This window comes from Amphibalanus amphitrite, unplaced genomic scaffold (genome assembly GCF_019059575.1).
Source record: "Amphibalanus amphitrite isolate SeventyFive unplaced genomic scaffold, NRLGWU_Aamphi_draft 002037F_arrow, whole genome shotgun sequence".
NCBI lineage: Eukaryota > Metazoa > Arthropoda > Thecostraca > Balanomorpha > Balanidae > Amphibalanus > Amphibalanus amphitrite.
In genome coordinates this window covers 22,395-41,659 of record NW_024883530.1, presented here as the reverse complement: position 1 = coordinate 41,659, position 19,265 = coordinate 22,395, and the positions used below count along the sequence as shown (strand labels likewise).

The 19,265-nt window shown below is 47.8% G+C and overlaps 1 protein-coding gene across 2 annotated transcripts in view; it reads right to left on the bottom strand.

Annotated features, from left to right (window-relative positions):
• Positions 1-16,214, bottom strand: part of LOC122376165 (protocadherin Fat 2-like) — a 48,712-nt gene extending 32,498 nt beyond the window's left edge. Inside the window, exons 1-4 of one of the 2 annotated variants that reach the window (XM_043355890.1) lie at positions 15,415-16,214; positions 13,391-13,489; positions 1,444-1,574; positions 983-1,036 (exon numbers count right to left, since the gene is read on the bottom strand). In XM_043355890.1, coding sequence (XP_043211825.1) covers positions 983-1,036; positions 1,444-1,574; positions 13,391-13,489; positions 15,415-15,484 — 354 coding nt within the window. In that variant the 5' untranslated portion in view covers positions 15,485-16,214. The remainder of the gene's footprint in view (positions 1-982; positions 1,037-1,443; positions 1,575-13,390; positions 13,490-15,414) is intronic. The other variant, XM_043355891.1, reaches the window with a different exon arrangement.
• Positions 16,215-19,265: the final 3,051 nt, after the last annotated feature.

Sequence of the window (19,265 nt, the reverse complement as noted above, 5' to 3'; positions counted from 1 at the left end):
AATGATGCTCGGAGGGGTCTTGAAAGTTTGGTGGCGACATTTGCTATACTTTAGGAGATATCGACTGAAAGGGAGAGATGGGGCCGTTTTGCGCACCCCTCCCCCCCTCAACGGGGCTTTCAGTTGCTGCTCTCACAGAACTCTTGATTATATTACCTACAACGTAGTGGAATTGCAAGTGGCAATATAAGCTTCCTGCCAGTGCCGGACCAGAGTTTAAACATGCAGGCTGAATTTTAACATTTAACTTTTGAATTTTTTAACCGTTGAGCTTTTTAGAAAATGTATGAACTGTTCAGCTTCTTTTTTGGTCCATCACAGCGGGCTTGTATGTCATTTGTCAACCAAAATCGAATAAAAAAACTTGTTATTTGGTCTGGCTACCTCGCCAACTTCTTAACTGGATCGTTTAGTAGCTTTTGATTGGGCACTGCCCACGTTGTTTGTCTAGCTTTTCATGTCATAGACACTGTCTATGACACGAGAAGAGGCTGCTGACATCGTTTGTCGCGGTTGGATAATACCAACCCACGTCCCAGTGGCTGCTCGATCGCACTTTCCCTGGCCCACCTCTCCCACCAGGCTAGAATTTGCCCGGCACAGCCGTCGCCTCAGTGCATCGGGCGGTGACCCGTTCAAAAGGGTTCACAATTCGTATGGTGCCGTGGCTCTCAAACCAATACAGAACAGTGAACGCAAAGGCTCACTTTCCATGTAAGGCGAACGGCTGATTCTGGCGCCGGGGCTTCATTCATGCTAAGGCGCCCAATCACAGCGCCGCATTTCAGTTAGTGTCGGGCGCAAAAGCTACTATGCTCCGCCTCCGCCCCTCCATCACGTGACCCTTCCCTCACGTGGCCTCAGTCACGTGGTGTTTCCACTTCTTGGCGCATGGCGGCGCTAGTCTCGCAGGGGCGGTGGTAGCCTGCTCCCCCGCCGTCCGGGGGTGATGGGTAGCAACTGCTGGTGACTACATACTCACTGTTCCGGTGCAGTTGACCGTCACCGTTCCTGGGCCAATCTCCCTCATGTTTGTCTGTCGCAAAAACAAAACCAGACACGTCTCAACACGTTGTGATGCGCTTGTCACAAGTTCACACATGCGATGCGTTTTCATATTGTGAAATGCCTTCTGAGCCAATATCGTTAGAGCGTGTGTCGGGATGATCTATAACCGTCGAAGCCCTTGGCTAAATTGAGCACACATTAGATAGATACCTTCGTCACTCGCATAAAAAATGTGACCCAAAACTGTGATGAGCACTGCCTCGGTTAAATCGCGGTGATGAAAACCACCCGCGCCATCGGCCACCTCGCCGGGTAGTCGCTCCCTCCTTATCGGGTAGTCCTTATTACCATATACCGGGTAGCCATTCCCACCCTACCGGGTAGTCGGTCCCATCACACCGGGTAGTCCTAAGACCTTAGTCCTTACCACCTTACCGGGTAGTCCTTGACGCCGACCAGGCTCGGTTTCGGGGTGAGGTTGATGCCGCCGCTGCTGTTCAGGGACACGGTAAAGTACTCGGATATGTCGAGCAGATCGGTCGTCTCCTCACCCGACAGGGAAACACCTGAAAATAGTGCACTGTATTCATATCGCGCACTGCTCGCGGACAGGGAAACACTCCTCACCAGACAGGGAAACACCTGAAAATAGTGCACTGTATTCATATCGCGCACTGCTCGCGGACAGGGAAACACTCCTCACCAGACAGGGAAACACCTGAAAATAGTGCACTGTATTCATATCGCGCACTGCTCGCGGACAGGGAAACACTCCTCACCCGACAGGGAAACACCTGAAAATAGTGCACTGTATTCATATCGTGCACTGCTCGCGGACAGGGAAACACTCCTCACCCGACAGGGAAACACCTGAAAATATGCACTGTATTCATATCGTGCACTGCTCGCGGACAGGGAAACACTCCTCACCAGACAGGGAAACACCTGAAAACAGCACTGTATTCATATCGCGCACTGCTCGCGGACAGGGAAACACTCCTCACCAGACAGGGAAACACCTGAAAATAGTGCACTGTATTCATATCGCGCACTGCTCGCGGACAGGGAAACACTCCTCACCCGACAGGGAAACACCTGAAAATAGTGCACTGTATTCATATCGCGCACTGCTCGCGGACAGGGAAACACTCCTCACCAGACAGGGAAACACCTGAAAATAGTGCACTGTATTCATATCGCGCACTGCTCGCGGACAGGGAAACACTCCTCACCAGACAGGGAAACACCTGAAAATAGTGCACTGTATTCATATCGCGCACTGCTCGCGGACAGGGAAACACTCCTCACCCGACAGGGAAACACCTGAAAACAGCACTGTATTCATATCGCGCACTGCTCGCGGACAGGGAAACACTCCTCACCCGACAGGGAAACACCTGAAAATAGTGCACTGTATTCATATCGCGCACTGCTCGCGGACAGGGAAACACTCCTCACCAGACAGGGAAACACCTGAAAATAGTGCACTGTATTCATATCGCGCACTGCTCGCGGACAGGGAAACACTCCTCACCAGACAGGGAAACACCTGAAAATAGTGCACTGTATTCATATCGCGCACTGCTCGCGGACAGGGAAACACTCCTCACCAGACAGGGAAACACCTGAAAATAGTGCACTGTATTCATATCGCGCACTGCTCGCGGACAGGGAAACACTCCTCACCAGACAGGGAAACACCTGAAAATAGTGCACTGTATTCATATCGCGCACTGCTCGCGGACAGGGAAACACTCCTCACCCGACAGGGAAACACCTGAAAACAGCACTGTATTCATATCGCGCACTGCTCGCGGACAGGGAAACACTCCTCACCCGACAGGGAAACACCTGAAAATAGTGCACTGTATTCATATCGCGCACTGCTCGCGGACAGGGAAACACTCCTCACCAGACAGGGAAACACCTGAAAATAGTGCACTGTATTCATATCGCGCACTGCTCGCGGACAGGGAAACACTCCTCACCAGACAGGGAAACACCTGAAAATAGTGCACTGTATTCATATCGCGCACTGCTCGCGGACAGGGAAACACTCCTCACCAGACAGGGAAACACCTGAAAATAGTGCACTGTATTCATATCGCGCACTGCTCGCGGTACTCGGACTGTGGAAACAGCCGTTTTCACGACGGTCTATCCAAAGAATGCACCTAATTCTCACCAAATCTGCACCTAGTCCCTTTGATAACAAATAGCTTTATATAATGAACCGCGCCCCAGTGGCGGTCTCCGCCAACTTCGGCCTAGTGTGCGTGTGTGGGGGGGGGGGGGCATATGTTACCACCCACCTCTAACACAAAAACTAAAAGGGCTAGAAAGACGCGGTAAAAAGCAGTCGATAGCTCTAGATGCGTACGTTTGAAAGCCTTTCGGTCATTTTCATCTTAGAGGCAATATTGGGGTCACCAGAGGTCATCAAAGGTCAAAATTTGCCAATTGACATTATATTTTTCAGAAAACATGCCGTTATCTCAGGAACTATGGTAGCTAGAAAAACGCACGAGGAAGCAATCGATAGCTCTTGCACTCTTCTTTTAACCCGCGCCCTGGTGGGGTCTGTTTATAACGCAACCTAGTGGGGGGGGGGCTATTTTTTGCACCCCCCCTCGTATCTCCGAAACTACTGGTCGGATCCGCAAAATTCAAACGGCGTTCGAAGGGCCTGTCAAAAATGTCGAAGGAAACCAAATTTCATTGACCTCGGGGTCACCGATGACGTCACAGGTCAGGTCAAAGATGAAATGTTTCACCGTTCACGGGTCTTCTAGGGAATGCGCTATAACACCGAGGAAAACGCATTTTCTCGAGAATCAGCGGTAGGGCGTCAGTTGCCTAGTAGATATGTTGCTATTAGAGGTCACTGACAATACCAGATCAGGTCACAGGTCAGGTCACCAAGGGTCACAGGTCAGGTCACATGAGCCCAACTTTACTAAGGTTGTGTGATCCATGTTTTATGGCCAATTTTTCATTTCCAACTCAATGGTGTTGGTTATAAGACTATCAGGTACGGCTTAGGTCACTTTCTGGTGAAGTTCAGGTCAAGGTCAGGTCAAGGTCAGGCCAAAAAAGGTCAAATTTTAATGTTGATAGTTTTGCATAAAATGGGTATCGATTCGATGAAGCTCGTCACGGGGAGTCTAATGGTGGTCTTTGTTCAGTGGCGTATTTAGGGGGGGGGGCATGGGGCCACGCCCCCCCCCTTTCCGCCCAGCCGCCCAGATGGCGCCCCAATTAGCGCCGACTAGGCTGATGCCGTTTTACAGAGGGAACATGAATTAAAGAGTGATGTAAAGGCAGGGATCGAACTCAATATCTCTTTGGGTGTGCCTGGACACACGAATGTTCTCCAGGACGCCCCCAACTAGGACCTGAGCCCCCAATAATGAAGGGCGCCCCTCCGGAAACCAGAATACTCCGAACCCCCAGGGTCGATGGCGCCCCTGAAGAGCCGCTGGCACCCAGCTGAACGGAACAGTCGCCCCTTTAAAGGTTGATGGCGCCCCTTTAGAGCACCCGGCGCCCCTCTGAAGTTCACAGCTGCCCCAATCGGCCCCATTCAAGATCGATGGCGCCCCCTGAAACCACTGGCGCCCCTCTAAGGCACCCGCATTCTTCTCAAGATCACAGTCGCCCTATCCGAGATCAATAGCGCCCTCAAGAGCCACTAGCGCCCCCTCCCCCCTTGAGGCTGAAGTTGTTCCGATTGAGACTAAAGTCGCCATTCAAGCCCAATGACGCCTCTCCAGAGCGTCCGGCGCGCTTCTGAAGATCACAGTCGTCCTCATCCGAGGTCGCTGGCGCCCCTCAAAAGTCACTGGCGTCCATCTAAACGGAGATTACAGCTGCCTCATCGATCGATGGCAACCCTCTGAAACCAATGGCACCCTTCTTAGAGTACCCGGCGCCCCTCTGACAATCACATTTGCCCCATCCGAGACAACGCCCCTTGACACTACAGTCGCCCCACCCAAGCTCAAAGCGCCCCTCCAGAGCGTGCGGCGCCCTGCTGAAGGCAACAGTGACCCCATCTATGCCCAATGTTGCATTCAACACAGTCTAAAGATCACAGTCGCCCCATCAATCAGAGATCGCTGGCGCCCCTCAAGAGCCACTGGCGCCCACCTGAACCGGGACTTCAGTCAGCCCATCATAGATCAATGGCGACCCTATGAAACCACTAGCGCCTCTTTGAAAATCCCAGTCGGACCATCCGAGATCAATGGCGCCCCGTCCCATTCAAGATCGATAGCGCCTCCCCCCTCTCTCCTGAAACCACTGACGCTAGGTAATTGTTTGACAATGGGGCTTTCTCATCGACACCAAGGGCCTTTTTTCAAAATGCAGCAGGCAGGCGGCGCCGAGCTGGGCTAGGATGTGCCAAGCGTTTTTTATAAGGCAGCCTCGTTGGTGCCACCCCTCGTTGCGATACCGCCCCTCAATTTGCGACGCCGCCCCTTCACCGTACAATGCCACTCCTCAATGCAAGTGGTACCCCTCAGGCGCAGTGCCGCCCATTATTGCGATGCCACCCCCACCTAGCAGTGCGGTACCGCCCCCAGCGTATGCGTTTTTTAATTGAACCTGCTGGGGGTGTTTGAACACCCACTTCTAACTCAGCTTGTGGGCCACGTCGAGACACGCAGTAGGCGGCGTTCGAAAGAGCGTCAAAAACTATTATAAAACTACTTAGGTCATTGTTAAGGTTAGGTCGAACTGGTCGAAGGTCAGGTCACCAGAGAAAACCAAAAATCAAATTTCACCGATCTTGGCATTTTTTCGACAACGCGGCGCATAAGTCAGGATTCAGAAAGAGATTGAGCTACAGCCCCGCAGCAAAGCGCATTCGATAGATCTTTCTTATTAATTATCTCAGATTTGACCTAAGGTAAACGTTTTAGCCTCAAAATATACGTTTTCGCGAAAGACGTTTATCTGTAATACCTTTTGACTCAGACCTGCACGAGATTAGTTTAAAGGTAGTGTGCCAGCTTTCTTGGACCGTATGGAGTTAATGGCCCAGATAAGGAGAACCGGATTTTTAGAACTTATCCATACCTTCAAAACTCATGGAAACGTCTTAAATTCTTCAAATTTTGAGTACCCCAGTGCGAAATTCGCCCCGACGGGTTGTCGGTCGTACCCCAACCACATTTCACACCACTATGAACAATAAATGCACACACTGAAATCGCTATTACCGATATGCTCATCCAATCAAGTTTCGATAAACCCGTTCATCATCATCTCCTGCGGTTTCGAACACGCCTGTTAGGTGGCTTCTGATGCTCGTCGAGGTCGGAATTTCCAAATACGCGTGGTGCGTCGGGCCGCGCGCTCTGACTTCGGCCAAGAAAAATGCGTCAGCTGATCATTGTCATTTCTGCCACTTGCGTGTGGTGAAATGGGGTCATAACTTATAAGACGGCTTTTTCATATCAATTATTTTACATAAAATCATATTTCAAACCATAAATAATGTTCGACAGCCAAATAAAAGAAACAACACCAATACGGGCTTACAGTTTAAGGCTCGACATTGTGTTGTCTACGATTAGACAGCTGATAACTCATTCCCGTACGTCGTATGGTCGTAACACTATAATGACCTTTGCTTATTGTCACAAGTGCGCCGCATTCGCGATTGTTGCCCGACGCCTGTTTGCAGGTGAGCCCACTACAGTTGTTATACATATCTAAAAACCGAAAAACTTTTAGGCGAAAAAGGCACTATTCCAGGCCCATTTTTGATTTTTTTTGCGATATTAGGTAAAAACAGAAGCTTCTTATCCTAGGAAAAATAAAATGGGAAATCTTTCAAAGGTGGCACACTACCTTTAAAGGTAGTGTGCCAGCTTTCCTGGACCGTATGGAGTTAATGGCCCAGATAAGGAGAACCGGATTTTTAGAACTTATCCATACCTTCAAAACTCATGGAAACGTCTTAAATTCTTCAAATTTTGAGTACCCCAGTGCGAAATTCGCCCCGACGGGTTGTCGGTCGTACCCCAACCACATTTCACACCACTATGAACAATAAATGCACACACTGAAATCGCTATTACCGATAGGCTCATCCAATCAAGTTTCGATAAACCCGTTCATCATCATCTCCTGCGGTTTCGAACACGCCTGTTAGCCCGGTTAGGTGGTGCGGTAGACCGCGCCCAAAGCCAGGGCCCCGGTAACGTGAGGTAGCCGAGTCGGGGCGGCGTGCGCTGACTCGGCTACCTCACGTTACCGGGGCCCTGGCTTTGGGCGCGGTGGTGGTGCGTCGGGCCGCGCACTCTGACTTCGGCCAAGAAAAAATGCGTCAGCTGATCATTGTCATTTCTGCCACTTTCATGTCGTGAGATGGGGTCATAACTTTAGAGACGGCTGTTTCATATCAATTATTTTACATAAAATAATATTTCAAACCATAAATTAATGTTCGACAGCCAAATTAAAGAAACAATACCAATACAGGCTTACAGTTTAAATTCGACATTGTATTGTCTACTATTAGACAGCTGATAACTCATTCCCCCACGTCGTAACTCTATAATGACCTTTGCTTATTGTCACATGTGCGCCGCATTCGTGATTGTTGCCGACGCCTGTTTGCAGGTCAGCCCACTCCAGTTGTTATTACGGAGCGAGCGAAGCGAGCGGAGTCTTTCCTTAGATTAACGGAAATGTCTGAGTATGAGCGGCCGGCCGGCCGTGGGGACGCTCTTCAAAAGCTAATATCTTAGGAACGGGACATCCGATTGACAAGCGGTCTTCTTTACTGAACGTCACTTGGACGTAAAAGTTCTGTGGTGTGATGGCCACCATGCGTTCTTGCCAACCACCGCACGTGGCGCGTGGTAAAGTTGGACATTTTTTAAGAACCCCCAAAATTGCAACCTCAATAACGGCACAACGGCTGGGCCGATTGAATTGAAACTTGGTACACAGTTAGGTCTCCATCAGATAATTCATCTGCATGTGTTAAGGTTGGGGTGCTGCTGCACGTGCGCACGTGCAGGGGTCGTTTCCAGATCTCGAGAACGGCTGGACCGATGGCGCTCAAATTTGGTACACGGTTAGGGACCAGTTAGTAGGGTGCCGTGCACAAGTCAGTTGGGACCCATTTTGCACGTGCGCACGTGCAGGGTGCCGCTTCCAGATCTCAAGAACGGCTGGGCCGATTGTGCTCAAATTTGGCACATCGCTAGAGACCGGTTAGTAGGGTGCCGTGCACAAGTCAGTTGGAGGTACCCCCTCGAAATTTCGCACGTGCAAGGCCCACCCTCTCGCTCGCTCCGTTAGTCGCCCCATAAGGCGTTATACTGGTACATATCGAAAAACCGATAAACTTTTAGGCGAAAAAAGCACTATTTTAGGCCCATTTTCGATTTTTTTTGGCGATATTAGGTAAAAACAGAAGCTTCTTATCCTAGGAAAAATAAAATGGGAAATCATTCAAAGGTGGCACAGTACCTTTAACCGGCATCGTGTTTCATTTTTCGAGACTAGTCAAATGAACTTGAATTTGACATTAAAGGGCATTTTGAGAATTTGACCGAAGGTGAAGGTCATCACCTAGCCGGGAAAGGTCATATTACATATTAGTCGATCCGTATTGTCGAGAAGGAAAATAATTATATAAGGCGTTTCATTGCTCTAACATTATCTCTATCAAAAGTTACCGTCCAAAACCTACTGGAGACCTTTCATGACCTGAGATGACCTCAGTAACATAAAGTGGTCACATCACGAGTGAAATTTTCTTCCCGATGAAATGTGTCATATGTACCTGTATCCCGATGTCTGAGGGTGTTTTCGTTCAGAAGGAGAGCATTTCAATTTTCTCCCATTAAACTGCGCCGTGCTGGGGGGGGTGCGTTTTTACGCCCTTCTCCTTAGGGTTTTCGCGAATATCTCAAAAAACGGCGTCGCCAAGCGCCATCGTTTTTGGTACACATGTTTATACATCTTTTCCACACAATTTGAGAAAATTTCAGACCCGGGTCGTTCAAGGTCAGATCACCAGTGTAGCTCAGGTGTAGCTCTATTGGTTCCCGATTTATCCGTTGGCAGTTCCCAAAATTGTTTAAATGGACTAAATTTGACCTTGGTCCATTTTACATGACAAATGCGATTATGTGGGTCAGACAGACTTTAGGGCCAGCTTAGGTCACGTTTTGGTCAAGGTCAGGTCAAGGTCAGGTCAAATTAGGTCAAATTTCAAAGTTGATATTTTTCCATAAAATGGGTATTGATTCGATGCAACTCGTTACGAGGAGTTCAATGGTGGTCTCCGTTTTGCGCTACAATGTCTAGAATTGCTTAAAATTGAGTTCAAACATTTGACGTCATCATTTTTTAACAGTTTTTTCGCTATAACTTGGCCAAAAAACGAGGTATCGATCTAAAATTTGGTATGTATATCGAAGAGCGCAGGGATTATCACATATATTCCGATTTTTTTCCAAATTCGAAAATTTTGGAAATGTTTTGAGTTTTTATAAAAAATGATTTTTTTTATTTTTGGGGGTCAAAATCCCAAAATTTCGAAAATCCGAGATAGCAGTTTTGTAGCGCCGTCTTTTCTCTATACAACCAAATAAAGAACTTTAACCCTCGCACGACCAGGCCATTTCTCATAACACGAACGACCAGGGGGGGGGGGGGTTGTTACGACCCCCCCTGGCGTTTCGAAACGGAAGGTCGTAGAGCTTAGCGGAAAAAACCAACGGATTGCTCTCAATGAGATCTCGCGATTGGTGGTATATTTTTTGGTCCTAGGTCAACATTTGACCTACTTTTGACCGGTCAAAGGTCAAATTTTCGGAAAAATAGACTTTTTCAACTTTCCGCGGCGATTGCGGCAAAACGGTGGGAGATATCGACTTGAAACCTTCACTATCGTTTTCCTTGATCAATTCTCTATCGTTTGGTATGTATTTCGTTTCCCTAGCTCTAAAAATGGCGCGCTGGGAGCGCCGGAAGTCGGCAAGGTCACAGTCGGCGGCAGAAATTCGAAAAATCAGAATTTAAATTTTTGAAATCTGAGGCCTGTTTCACTAACAAATAAAACTTGTATTTACAAAGAAAAAGCTGGAGTTTACAAGAAATAATTACCAACATTTGAGATTTGGATTTCACGAAACCTTTGAACATGAATTTTGAGATTAAAATTTGCAAACTTTTTTACAAGAAAAAGTTTGCTAGAAAACATGGGAATCGCAAACTTTCTGTTTCACGAAGACCAGAAACTTGAAAGAAAACATCGAAATTACAAACCTGAAATTCCAGTGGTCCTGACGTTCGGAATTTTGATACTTTTTGTGCAATAATGCAAAACAGTCATATATTTAGAACAACTATGCTTTGTTGAGTCGTTTCATGCTCAATTTTTACTTAGCACACACCCTAAGAAGCAAAATAATCGGTATTAAAATATCGTCATGTTTTGTCATTCGCGCGCCATAATTGCATTCAACAGTCTTCTGCTGTCAAATGTTTTGCGTGTTATTTTCTTTCAATAATAGGACAATGTGAACTATCATTTATATCTTTTTCCAACAGCATCATTATTTATAATTTAATTAGACAGCTTTTGACATGAATACTAGACAAAATTTGATAAAAAGAAGCAATATCTTTAGCATGCTATAGTTCTTGATTAAAAACATTTTTACTGTTTACAAGTTTATTTGCAAACATTTTCTTATCGGAGGTGCCACTGGCGATGAAGCTTAGTGAAATCGGTTTTTACGTAGTTGGTAAAAATACTTATGAATTGTAAACTACAAACACTTGTAAATACAAGTTTTTAGTGAAACAGGCCTCAGATTGTATTTTTGGTTTTGGAAGGTCCATTTGCTCCTTATAGAAGCTAATATTGCTGCATATTCCCATTGAGGTAACAAGAATTAGCAAAATAGTGGTTCGGGCGCTTTTCAAAAATAGTACCGGACGCTGTTCCTCTTATGACGTGACGTCATAACTCCGTGACCTGACCTGACCCGGTCAATTTTCTTGCACCACACGATAGCCAATGCTTGCCCCAACATGCATGGGAAGTTTCATCATGATCCATCAAACAATGTGGGTATCATCGGCAGAAAACCTAGGGATTCGGCGCACACGTTTGGTAACTGTCGGCCGGAGGCTGTACCTCTTATGACGTCATAACTCCGTGACCTGACATGACCCGATCAATTTTTTTCGGCAAAAGATGCGCAAAGGCTGCCCCAGAGGGTATTGGAAATATCAGCCCGCTACGACAAGCCGTTTAGCGTGCACTTCGAAAAAACCTCAGGGGGGGGTTGATACAACCCCCCCCCCAGGCGTTCTAGGGTTAAAATTGCTTGTTATCTGTAGAATTGGTGAGCGTTTCAAGATGTCATGTTTTTTGCTCATTTTTACTCGAACATGACCTCAGTTTGACCTCGAAAGCTCAAGGTCAAAGGTTGACCTCAGGTCACGTGACCTCGAGGTCATCATGTATATCATTCGATGCGTCTTGACGAGCTGAATACAATGAGACCATCCGCGCGGCTGTAACTTGTTCCTGTACGGAGTTATTGGCAAAAAACCGCTGGTGACCTTTGATGACGCCACATGACCTTACAGCTGCCCAACAGCAAAACAGACCTCAAGGTAGTGAAGGTTGATCGTATATGAAGTCATGTATGGTATATGGGGCCATTCCGACCCGTTTTAGTGGTAAAAACAGGGAGTTGATTTTTCCCCCATTGACTTATAATGGGGTGGTCGAGAAATTGACCTGACCTTAGGTCACCGATATCAAAATTCCGAGACAAAAAAGTTGTACCTACTAATGACCCAATAACATCCTGCGACTTTCATAGGCCTCCGACATCTAAGTACTGTAGCTCTGGCACGGTGACAAAGTTGCAAAAAAGGGACTTGAGGTTGGGTTATTCAAAGTAACCTGGTGACCTGACCTTAAAAGTTAGGAGGTTCAAACTTGCACACCATGTGAAAAATTGATGAGAGAATAGTGGTAGGTACACAATTTTGCGGCGCTACGCGCCGCGGTTTTCTCACTATTTGCAAAAAACCTCAGTACTGACTGGTATACTGACTGACTGGTATACTGACTGACTGGTACTGACTGACTGGTACTGACTGACTGACTGGTACTGACTGACTGGTACTGACTGACTGACTGGTACTGACTGACTGGTACTGACTGGTACTGACTGACTGGTACTGACTGGTACTGACTGGTACTGACTGACTGACTGACTGGTACTGACCGGTACTGACTGACTGACTGGTACTGACTGACTGGTACTGACTGACTGGTACTGACTGACTGGTACTGACTGACTGGTACTGACTGACTGGTACTGACTGACTGGTACTGACTGGTACTGACTGACTGGTACTGACTGGTACTGGTACTGACTGACTGGTACTGACTGACTGGTACTGACTGGTACTGACTGGTACTGACTGACTGGTACTGACTGGTACTGGTACTGACTGACTGATACTGACTGACTGGTTCTGACTGACTGGTACTGACTGACTGGTAGGTACTGACTGACTGGTAGTCTGGTACTGACTGACTGGTACTGACTGGTACTGACTGGTACTGACTGGTACTGACTGACTGGTACTGACTGGTACTGGTACTGACTGACTGATACTGACTGACTGGTACTGACTGACTGGTACTGACTGGTACTGACTGACTGGTACTGACTGACTGGTACTGACTGACTGGTACTGACTGACTGGTACTGACGGGTACTGACTGACTGGTACTGACTGGTACTGACTGACTGGTACTGACGGGTACTGACTGGTACTGACTGGTACTGACTGACTGGTACTGACTGGTACTGACTGACTGGTACTGACTGGTACTGGTACTGACTGACTGGTACTGACTGACTGGTACTGACTGGTACTGACTGGTACTGACTGACTGGTACTGACTGGTACTGGTACTGACTGACTGATACTGACTGACTGGTTCTGACTGACTGGTACTGACTGACTGGTAGGTACTGACTGACTGGTAGTCTGGTACTGACTGACTGGTACTGACTGGTACTGACTGGTACTGACTGGTACTGACTGACTGGTACTGACTGGTACTGGTACTGACTGACTGGTACTGACTGACTGGTACTGACTGACTGGTACTGACTGACTGGTACTGACGGGTACTGACTGACTGGTACTGACTGGCTGGTACTGACTGACTGGTACTGACTGGTACTGACTGGTACTGACTGGTACTGACTGACTGGTACTGACTGACTGGTACTGACGGGTACTGACTGGTACTGACTGGTACTGACTGACTGGTACTGACGGGTACTGACGGGTACTGACTGGTACTGACTGGTGGCGGACGACGCTGAGCCGATGTTATGCGAGTCGTTGGTGTTTTCGAAGAGGTTGTTCCACCGTCCATCCCAGTCGTCCACGCACGCCGACGCCGCTGAAAAACACGAGCGGCGACTCAGAGACTCACCACATGTGCTGAGAGACGCCGGGGAGTCAGAGTCAGGCAGTCGGGAGTCAGAGTCAGAGTCACATATCGCCGCTGGAAAACACGAGCGGCGACTCAGAGACACACCACATGTGCTGAGAGACGCCGGGGAGTCAGAGTCAGGCAGTCGGGAGTCAGAGTCACACAGACGGGGAGTCAGGTCAGAGTCACATATCGCCGATGGAAAACACGAGCGGTGACTCAGAGACACACCACATGTGCTGAGAGACGCCGGGGAGTCAGAGTCAGGCAGTCGGGAGTCAGAGTCACACAGACGGCGAGTCAGGTCAGAGTCACATATCGCCGCTGGAAAACACGAGCGGTGACTCAGAGACACACCACATGTGCTGAGAGACGCCGGGGAGTCAGAGTCAGGCAGTCGGGAGTCAGAGTCAGGCAGTCGGGAGTCAGGTCAGAGTCACATATTAATTCGTATACTCGTATGATGTAAGATAAAAACACCAAAACCACCCAACGTTTCTCATGGATAACGTTTCTCATGGATTCTCATGGATATATGAGATATATAATATATATATATATATATATATATATATATATATATATATATATATATATATATATATATATATATATATATATATATATATATATATATATATATATATATATGTATAAAATGGGCTAACACTACGAGATATTTCACGGATCGTCTGGTCTGCAGCGTACCTACTTTATTGTTGGCTAGTACACAAATATTACACTGCAGTTATCGGGTTTCTCTGAAGTGTGGGGTCTGCTGTGTTGGTCCATAGGCAGTAAAAAACAAAATATCGTCTGGAAACTCTCCTATAGAGACCGCATTTTCAAACAAAAGGTTCCAGAACTGTTTTATTATTTGTTGACACATGGGAGCGCCGCGTGGCACCGACTCGTACACATCATTCCAGCCTTACGGCACTTGCACCTCTTGGTGTTGCACTGTTTGGCGCTGGCCTGGTATGCACACTGCTTCATCCCTTGCCCTCCAGGTCAGAGGTCGTCAAAACTTTTAATTAAATATTCTTCAAAATTATTTCTTCGGTGCGTTTTTGAAATCGCACAGCAATATAAGTGACACCATCGTGTTCCTCAGCTCAAACGGCATCTGACAGGCATCTTTTTCTTGAAAATTTCATTTTCAAAATTTGACCTTTTCTGACCTGAAAGTGACCTGACCTCCGGTAAACTCAGCTGAAAATGACCTCAAATGGCACAGACGACATGTTTCCCCCGAAATCTATTAGTAAAATTGGCCACAAAACATGAGTCACGTGACAGATAAATAATATACAATTTTCGTGACCTAGGATGACCTGGCCTTGACCTGAAAAAAAATCGAAATAAAAGTTATGTACCATCATAGTATCTAAGGCATAAATCAAGGAAAGCGTAAACCAAAAATGAGCCTGATGGGACTTGTCAGCCGGCGGTTAGAGCCTAAATTGTGAGCGAGCAATCATGCTGATAATTTTTACTTTGACCTGACCTGTGACGTCAGTGGTGACTTCGAGGTCAATGAAAATAGGTTTCCTGTGGCAGTTTTTCTAGGGCTATCAGACACCGTTTGAATTTTAACGATCAGCCCAGCAGTTTCGGAGAAAGGAGGGTGGGGGCTCCCCCTCCTTTCTCCGGACTGGGGGGGGGGGGGCAGTTTCGGAGTGGGAGGCTCTACAGAGCCCCCCCCCCCCCCAGTCACTCGCGTTATGGAAAATACCCCAGATTGGTAAGATTGGGCCCAGGACCGTCAGCGGGGCGTGGGTTGTTGATGCAAAGTTGAGTGGTAGTTATTGAGCGGTACCGTTTCAGCCGTCGTAAAAAGCGTCACCGTCACCCCGCCGAGTCCGCGGCTGCATGGGTTGGTGGATATGTACCTGTGTCTGATCGGCCGCCGACCAGCGCCAACAGCGCCAGCAGAAGACGAGCCGTCCCCAGTGACGTCATCTCCCTCCCGGCGAGCCGTCCCCAGTGACGTCACGGGTCGGTGAATTCAGAGCTCCGGAGACGCCCTGGTGGTGATCTGGTGTTCAGATTCGCTGCACTGCTGCGCTGCCGCTGGTTTCGACGGGCCTCCGGACTGGTGACCTGTCGCACCAACTGCTCCTAGTTAACACTGATCGCCCTCACTGTGGTGTGCCTAATTGGTGCTGGTGATTCTTCTGGTGCACGAGCAGCCCCCGCTGACTCGAAAAGACCACCTTCAGTTTCTCAGCCCTAACATTCAAAACAGGAGAAAATCGGTACGGGCTGTTTCACAAGTCGGCAGCCTCACGGCGCCTGGACTGCCAGCCGGCCGGTCACCGAGTTCAATGTCAGCAGCTCTATCACACGCAGAAACCCGCCACTCTAAACTGTCAGGATTTCCAGCGCTGCCCCCTTCGGCACGCGACAAGGAGCCCGCGCACACCGCCGCTGAGGGGAGACTGTGGCCGGGACGGCGCTACTGAGGGGAGACTGTGGCCGGGACGGCGCCGCTGATAAGATACTCCGCTGACGAACGGATTCAGAGCGTCTATCAGAGAGGGCTGCGAGGGTGCTATCGCCGCTGATATCAGCGGGACGCTATCAGCGGCCACCGCGCCGGCAATCGCAGCACCATACGGCCGCGGTCGCAGCATCACACGGCCGCGGCACCCTTCCCGGCCCGGCGACGGAGCTAGCTCTCAGTTCAGACAGAGTGGTTTAGCCGTCTGTCGGCAGTGGCCCGGCGACGATAGTTCAGAGTTGAGAGTGGTATAGCTAACGCTATCTATCGGACAGTAGCACTCTTCCCGGGCCGGCGATGTTCAGGGCTCCCTGTTCAGAGCCGTGTTGCTATCGACCTCCCCCCCCCCCCACTGACCGTAGTGATAGTCACCAGGGCGGTGTTCACGGCAGAGCGCTGCGCGCGTCGGTGCGTTGGGTTTACATGGCAATATCAACAAACTCCACTCTGACGCTACGCTATGACGTCAACGTAAAACGCTAGCACCCCGGCGCCAGCACCATCAGCACGCTAGCAGCATTCGCACTCAAACCTCTGTTCTCTCTGTGCTTGGTTCCCAAGGACCTCTGTTCCAAACGCGATTCATCATAAGCTAACGGATCGCACGCAACGTCATTCGAGTGACATCAGGGGTGTGCCTCAGTTCCCAGCGCGCTGCAGCGCGCGCGCAGCGTCGGGCGGTGAAACAGGGCCCAGGTGATCAGCTGGTCACTGATGTGCAGGATGGCAGCCGAAGCAACTGTTTGGACTGTTATTTGCACAGTTGGAGTGGGGTCAGGCCCCCGTGGATGGGTTAGTAATTTCCACAGTTGGAGTGGAGGCTGGAGCCAGATCTCCTGGGGATGGGGTGAAAATTTATACATTAAAAGTGTGACTAAATACCTGCTACCTAGGATAATTTAGGGCCTTATTATTTTGACAGGCACGAGACTATATGGCCATATTTCCTGTGATTAGGACAGCAAAACCCATTAACCCTCGCCCGCACATGGGGGTGGTTGCCATCCCCCCCCCCCCCCACAGGTACCTAGTCTTTCTGCTCTGCACTCAACATTTTTAGAGCTAGAAGGCTGATTTTTCGTATAGCTGCTCCTCTATCCTTTCTTGATGTCCACTAAAAATTTCAAGTTTCTGTGGTTTTGGTTTCGGAGATATGGCCTTGTTTTTCAGGTCATGTCATGACCCAAATGGCCAATTCTCAACATTTTGCTTTGGCTATGGGCCTTGTGAGCTTTTGACACCTTGATTTCGGCCTTTTTTGCCAGTCTTACCTCCCACCTATCTTGGAACATGTTGTTCGGAGATGTACAGAGGTCAAGGTCAGGGTCAAGGTCAACCTAGGTCATCTAAGATGATTGCGTTTTAGGCAAGCGGAATTTACTTTTCGTGATTTTTTTTTTTACTGCATTTTTGGTAAAAGCTTCTCAGATCATGATTTCATGTAATATGGACACATAAACAATCGGTGCACACATCAGTATACACACAGACACACACAGACATACAAACACATATAATTGACCTTGACCTAACTTGACCTGAAATGACCTCAGCAGCAAAAACCTGGTTGGGTAGTGTGACTAAGAGGTTCTAGCTGGCTTGGCACCAGAAAACGGCATCGTCATCGGTATATGAAAAGCATCGCACTTGATATCCAACGGTGACCAAAAGCAGCAACATTTTTTAGTTTGACCTGACCTGGAAGGTCAATGACTGACCTGAGAAGGTAAAACTGGGTATCATTGGATTCGTCTCTTCCCAAAGAATCTTTTTGGTCTTTACCGCTAAGCTCTATCTCCAACAGGAACAAAATGGCGCGGGGGTGGCAACCCCCCCCCCATGTGCGTTCTAGGATGGGAAAATGGCATATGCGGGCGAGGGTTAACCCGCGCGTGGCTGGGGGGTAAATTTTACCCACCCTCGCGAATTTTTGCAATTACTAAAAAACGGTGGCGCCCAGCGCCGCCAAACTTTCAGTACCTTTTTTTACATCAATTTGACACGTACCCTGAAAATTTGAGCGAGATCCGTTGGGAAATTTTTGAGAAATTGACGTTTTAGCGACGTCATGTTCACCATTTTCGCCTCAAAAACGGCAAAATTTCAAACGCCGATAACATCTTCAATTTTAAAGGAATCAAGACGTAATAAAAAGGCTATACGTAATTCTACTTTGTCTATCAAATGGCTATCTCAGTTTTTTGAAAATGTTGGATTTTGGCCATTTTTTTCTTCAAAAAACTGACTTTTTTGGGAAAACAATTATAAAATCCAAAATTTTGAGTGTTTCGAAAAAAAAAAACGGAATATATGTCAGAGATGTGGTTTATGTGCACCTACATACCAATTTTTAGAAGAATCGGTTCAAAAATGTGGGAGTTATTAAAAATTTCATAACGTCTTGACACGCAAAAATTTTGAAACAAATGAATTTGTTGAAAGTTGTAGACCTCGTACGGAAACAAAAATAGCACTATTCGATTCGCCGTGTAAAAATGCACCAGATAGACACCTTTTTAGGCCTTAAAAACCAACTTAAAAAATTGACCTCACTTGACCTGACCTTGACCTGACCTCGACCTGAAATTCATCCAGAGGTGGTCCATATCACTTATTGCTTATGGAGTGTGCCGATTGAATTCTATGAATATGATCTCAGGCAGCTTTTGCCAAATTGTCAGGGAACTCAGATTTGTTTTTCAACAGAAAAACACAAGTCTAAAGAATAGTGTTTTAACTATTGACAACAAACCTTCGGTTAAAATGACCCATAAAACATGTGTCCCACATGCCCTTTTCTATATTTTGTTTTTGGTGAACTGACCTGACCTGACCTGACCTTGACCTTGACCTTTGAATGACATTGTATGCAACGAATATTGTCTTGGTAGCCTAAGAACACGTTTTGGGCAATCAGTCTCAGTCCATTCTTCGGCAACTACGGTGCAAGGCCGATACTGTAGAAACTTGCATTTTGTAGGTACCCTTGACCTGACCTTGACCTGACCTCTGTCCTACTTAACCCATTAACGCCCAGCGGTACCAAAAGGTACCAACGCACATTTTGGTTTGCTGCGTTGAGACCACACGTTCTTTCGCCGGATAGATTTTGTCATCGGATAATGACCTCCTTTCCGGATATGCTGTTGGGTATAAATAACGTGCTGATACGAAGAGCTTCGTGTGAGGTGCAGAAAAGCTCGGAGTGTTTCGAGGCGCCGCAGTCATGGGCTGACGTTG